Source organism: Limulus polyphemus, unplaced genomic scaffold, assembly GCF_000517525.1.
Source record: "Limulus polyphemus unplaced genomic scaffold, Limulus_polyphemus-2.1.2 Scaffold209, whole genome shotgun sequence".
In the NCBI taxonomy this organism is placed as follows: domain Eukaryota; kingdom Metazoa; phylum Arthropoda; class Merostomata; order Xiphosura; family Limulidae; genus Limulus; species Limulus polyphemus.
Genome location: NW_013665819.1, coordinates 36,184 through 42,278, shown reverse-complemented (window position 1 = coordinate 42,278; position 6,095 = coordinate 36,184). Strand labels below are relative to the sequence as shown.

At 28.5% G+C, this 6,095-nt stretch overlaps 1 protein-coding gene across 1 annotated transcript in view; it reads left to right on the top strand.

Moving 5' to 3' along the window:
• The first annotated feature begins 547 nt into the window (after positions 1-547).
• Positions 548-6,095, top strand: part of LOC106478404 (transmembrane protein 208-like) — a 20,086-nt gene continuing 14,538 nt past the window's right edge. The window contains exons 1-4 of the mRNA XM_013938950.2: positions 548-716; positions 2,243-2,341; positions 3,156-3,215; positions 4,396-4,532. Of these exons, the coding sequence (XP_013794404.1) occupies positions 711-716; positions 2,243-2,341; positions 3,156-3,215; positions 4,396-4,532 (302 nt within the window). The 5' untranslated portion in view covers positions 548-710. The remainder of the gene's footprint in view (positions 717-2,242; positions 2,342-3,155; positions 3,216-4,395; positions 4,533-6,095) is intronic.

The following is a 6,095-nucleotide window of genomic DNA, read 5'->3' as shown; positions in this document are numbered from 1 at the left end:
AGCGTTATAATCCACAAGTATCTAAATATGGTTTTTAGCGTTATAAGCCTTTCAGATTCATCTCTGAGCCATCGTAGATCAACTATTTTACTACCTGCTAGGTGTAAAATATGCTGTAAGTTTGTCTTAGTTAGACTTGAATGTATTTCACAGGTGCACACGTTATGAGTACTTTTTCCTGACCTAAAAAAGATAATTTTTTGGGCTTAAAAGAGTAACAAATTTAAGTGTTTTTTTTTGTAAATATAACAAAAAATGCTTTATAAAAAAATTTCCACCTACTTGAAGTACACGTTTACCTTTTTTTTTATTTTACTTCCAGCTGAGCTAATAGAACGTGTTAAAAGTTAAAACTGTATTTTATCTAAGAATGTTGGATGATGTGAAGTATAAGATACGGTTGTATTTTTTTTAATTAACTGATAATGCGTTGAATTGATATTAAGTAAATGTTTCTCGACTGTATTTGTGATGTTTCAACTGAAAAAATAAAGAAAGAAAAAGAACTTGTCGACGCCATCTACCTGGTGGTGTCGTCAACACTTTAGCGAAAAAGTGCATTGGTAAATACGTTCAGTAGCACCACGAAACATGTAAAGCTTCTTTCGAGTGATAGTGATAGGAAAAAGATACACGGAAATAACCGTAACCCTGTATTAAATTTAAATAGTTATTGCACTGTTTTTGTGTTTAACTGATTTTTTTGTAAAATGCCGGTGGGTATTCTAAATTGTACCAAATTTACACTATAACTTATGTAAATTACAGAATGAATAAAATCAGAAAATTACAAAGTCTGTATTTTAATTTTTAGTGAATAGTAAAAAAAGTAAAATAGCGATTTTGGTAACTATATTTTATTATTTAGAATTTTAATATTACTCATTAGACGTAAGTTACAGTGAATCACACTACTATGAATGTGATATAATCTAATACAATCTAGATACGTGCTGCTTAAAAATATATAACTTGCTATGTTTCGAAGTTTTTGTATCAGTTACAAACTTCCATATGAATTTTTGCATTGGATGTTTTATTATGCACACTATATTACTATTAGCCCAATTATTTGGCTAGTCCCTTCTTTTTGCAATTTTACACCTAACATTGTGTGTGAAATTGTAAACATCTAAAAATAGCACCTAGCCTGATTTTGGGGTAACATAACAATATGTGTAATTGTACCATTGTAACCACGTTTGGTAAAATGTCAGAAATGTGTGTTTACCAGCAATATGTTAATTATTACCCAACATTATCTTTGTTGATACTGTAGACCATAGATTGTTATTAATAAACTGAAGCTTTCAGGAAAGCTTTGACCTTGTTTGAGTGACTATATATATATATATATATATATATGTGTGTGTGTGTATGTATGTGTGTGTGTGTGTGTGTATGTATGTTTGTTTATTATCATTCAAATATATAAAAACTATAAATATGGCATTGAAAGCAAATGGTAATTATTGGGCAGCTATAAAAAAGTTGTACAATGTATTTTCTTATCAATTTATCCCAACTAAATATCTAGGAACAAGACAACCCATTTGGTATTGTTGGGTTATATTTGTAACAGCATATGTTTGTATAGGACAAGTAGGCAAATAAAACTTTGATTATAAGCTGTTGTTGCATTACTCTTACCTTAGAATGTACATGTGACTGGTTTCCATAAATAGCTGCAAGGACACATGTAACCCAACAAAGATACCTGTTGAGACACAATTTTCAGGAAATGTACATAGAAATAATTTCCAAAAATGTAGAAATAATTCCTTATATATTCTAAATATTTTATATGCAGTTGTATTGTTTTTATTTTAAGAATATAAAACTCATACTAAAAGGATTAAAGGAAACATGAAATATATTTAATATTTTTTTCATATTTTTAAAAACAATCACAAAAAAATAACATAATATGCTTTTGTAGGTTATTTTGAGCTTTTAATGTTGTCTACATACAACTGTTTTATTCATTGAATGAAACCTGTTATAGCTTAAAATCTTATGTCAACACCATTCTTAATAATTATTAAAAACATAATGTTATTTATTATGATAAGTAGCTACTGGAACACCCTGTATTTAAATAATTCTAAATTGTTTATATATTTTATAAAAGAAGATCCTAATTGAAAGTATTGAATTTATTGTAAGAACTTTAAAATATTTATAGTGGCTTAGTATTTTTTACTAAATTGCTTTTGTTTATATGCACTTTTCTGTGAACTAGCCTCAGAAAGGAAAGCAAGCCACTAAAGGCCAGAAGCAAATTGTTCAAGAAAATAAAGAAACTTTAAAATTTTATGCTACAATGGCAATAGCAACAGAGGTAAGTAAAACACTGTATATGTTTATAAAAGAATTACAATAAGTTACAAAGTGGTACAGATTTGTGTGTAGCTTTCCAAAGCTTGTTACAGATGTTGAAGAAACACCCCAATATAATTATATTCTAAAAGTTCCACTATCTTCTGATTTCTTTTATTAAACACTTGGCTTCTATTTAAAAATAATTTAAATTATTTGTGTGTAAATAAAGGTTTAGTTTTTTTTTTTTTAAAAAGACCCACTGTTACTATGTAATGATGGCTATGCTCCTGCACCACTGTGCCAAGACGTTTTTTTTGTCACACTAGTGAGTAAGTTCCAATCAACAACTGCATATTGAATGTATGGTCCACATTATGATAACACAAATGTATTACCTTGCTCTTATTATAATTAAAGCTCATTTGCCAGAAATGTGTCCAGCTTACCAATTGATCTAAGTTGTTCTTTAGTACTTGAACATCCTTAATACAGCTAGAAATACCCAAGAGAAAGTAAGTTAAGAGATCATAACCTTTCCCTGTAAGATAACTCATTGACAAAATCTGTCTAATCACTATAATAACTGCCATTTAGAAACTTTTTACTCTTGAAATCCCTAATTGTAACCCATATAGATTCAACCCCTTGACTACCATATTAATGTCTTTAGTCCCAACAGGCTGCAGTTTATCCCTTAAATAAAATTTTAATTCAGGAGTTCAGATCCTCGTTTATTTTATATTAATTACTTAATGTGTTTGTTAAACAGTTAAGATGTCTTTCTAATAAAAACAAATTGTGATATACACTTAAGTCATTGTGTTTTTTTTCAGGTTTTATATTCAATTGTCTTAATTATCTTCTTTTGGGAGGAGTTTTCCTTTTATTATTGGGTGAGTAATTCATGTTCCTAAAAGTATTAAGTATTTCACATTTATATTGTATATTGCTTAAACATTATTTCAATGCATAACCTGTTGATAAAACATATCTATAACTTGTTACAAACTTTTCAACAAGAATATTTCACTAAAAAGTCACTACAAAGTATACAACATGTGCATAACAATAAACTTCTTATTGTTATTATTTAAACCATTTCAAAAATGGCTTAAAATAATAATTATTATTATTTCTAATTTGATGTACATGTTGTCTCCTTTGTATTCACTTTTTTGAGACTAGTATTATTTGTTGTTTTGGAACTTGAATATACAGTACAATTACAGATTTGTTTTCTGCTGATTATGGTTATGTTACAGTCAGCTGCATGAATCAGTTTCTTTCTAATTAATTTCAATGTTGTGTAGTTGGATACACTTGGTGACTGATTCCTGCATAAATAGCATGGACGTGTGAATAAAGACCTGCATAATATAGTCATGATGTAACTGTATTGTTACAGTATCAGTCTGGGGCTTGTGAGAATTTCATTTCTATTAATTACTTACACTACTAAAATAAATTTGACAGACTGAAAGCATGTTAGTAATATTGAAGATATATAAAGTAGAAGTTGTACAAAATAAAATGTTGAAATATCGTTTATAATACTGTTGTTATTAAAGTAAAGGATATATAAAGTTTTGTAAAATAAAATACTGTAAAGTGTTTGTAATGCTTATGCTACAAATGAAGAAGAAACATAAATTATAAGTTTAACAAAAATATATAAAACTGTATGTAATGCTGAAGTTATTGTAAGGAGGATACATGAAATAGAAGTTTTAGAAAATGGAATATTGAAAACTAAGTATTTATGTTATATATATTTTTGATTGATTACTTGCTGTTTTTTAATTTTGTACATGCAACAAATGATCATAGTTCTGTCAATAGCAGTGTATGTTGGTGACCTTTTGATTGATTACTTGCTTTTTGTTAATTTTGTACATGCAACAGTGGTCATAGGTCTAACAGTAGCAGGTGTATGTTGGTAACCTTTTGATTGATAACTTGCTGTTTGTTAATTTTGTACATACAACAGTTGGTCATAGGTTTAACAGTAGCAGGTGTATGTTGGTAACCGTTTGATTGATTACTCGCTGTTTTTTAATTTTGTACATGCAACAGATGGTCATAGGTCTAACAGTAGCAGTGTATGTTGGTAACCTTCAGTTCATGAACTACATGGCAAAAGCAGTTTATTCTGAATCTGGTGCTTTGCTGGATGGAGGGGTAGACTTAAACATGGAATCAGGATTAGCAGAGTGAGTAATTAGTGTAATTTATACACTTATATCTTTCTATGTAAACATCTTTATATCTCTAGCTACACTGTACAAAGGCTATTAATACTATTGCACTGCACTGCACAAGGAGTAGGAAAGAACACTGTTTTTTGGTCATGTTTCCCTAGTTGGCTTTTATGAAAAACAAGTGTCATGACAGCATGCATTTAGGTTGCAAAAAACTTGTAGTTACAAAAAAACTTAAGTTAACAGAATTAAGACACTATTATCATTACAAAACAGTATCTTGAATCAGTCCTTGACTTGAAGTATACAGTTTTCCTGTGGAATGACTTCCTAGTAGATAAATCTAAAAAATAACTGCATTACAAAAACAAATAGCCATAAGTGATGCTGGAAATGAATTATATTTGTATTGTGGTGGATAACCCATTAATTAGTTTTTGTCTGAGATGTTTAATATATATATATATAAACACATTTGTTACCATAATGTATAATATATTACAAAAAAATTAATGTTCTAAAAAAAAGTTCTAATAAGTTCAACATTATGTGTTTTGTGTTAATATATTTTTAATTGTTAACTTCAATCACTATGTTGAATCTGAACTGTCATTTAATAGGCCCAACAATTTTGTTATTGTATTAGAGATTTAACCTAAATCCTTCTGGCTATTTCTAGAGTGGGAACTTTTTGATCTGAAGAACATTTCAGTTTATAAGCCAAAATGTCTTTCCTCTTTAGAAACAGGCAGGAACAGCCTTTTAAAACCTAATTTCTATTATGTCTATACTGTCTAAAGTACCCTTGAAACAACATTGTATATTTCAGTTCAAACCAATTGTATTCTGTCCAAAAAAGCAATCTTCAAGAAATGTGCATCAAAATATTATGTTTATTCGTTTTAGAGGTTGTGTTTTTATTATTTGTGTTGTATGTATTTTTACTCCACAAGACCTGATGTATAAACAAAAAAAAACACTGTTTATTAGTTTTAGGTTTTTGTCTTGACAACATACACATATTATTTAGGCTACATGTAGTTTTAGTTTGTGTAAACATTGAATGTAGGTTTTCTGTTTTAGTTTAATGATTTAAATTACATGTACTATCAGTGTAATTTTTTCCAGTGAAAGAGAGCCCTTAGTAAAATAACACTGAACAGTAATTGTTTTAGCTTTTCTAATTATGAAAAAGGTATGGAAATACAACTTTCCAGTTGTAGATATAAGGAATCACTTTAAAATTAAGTCCTATTTCCAAAATGTTGCATCACAATAATCTGAATCCAAAAGGTGTGTGAAGTAGTGAGAGAACTGACATTATGATAGCTATTATGATTTTGTTAACATACTAGGCTCAAATAGATAGTAAAAATAAAGAGATGGACCTTTATAAGGAACACACCTTTGATGTGTAGGAGGTGTTTTTTCTTAATGAGGATATACCTTAAAAAAGCTCATGCACTAGGAAAAAGAATACTTCTTGTTAAAATGTGTACAAGCTCAAGTTTTTTTATATCTTTGTGTATATGTATATATATATATATATATATATATATTCATACATTATTATTT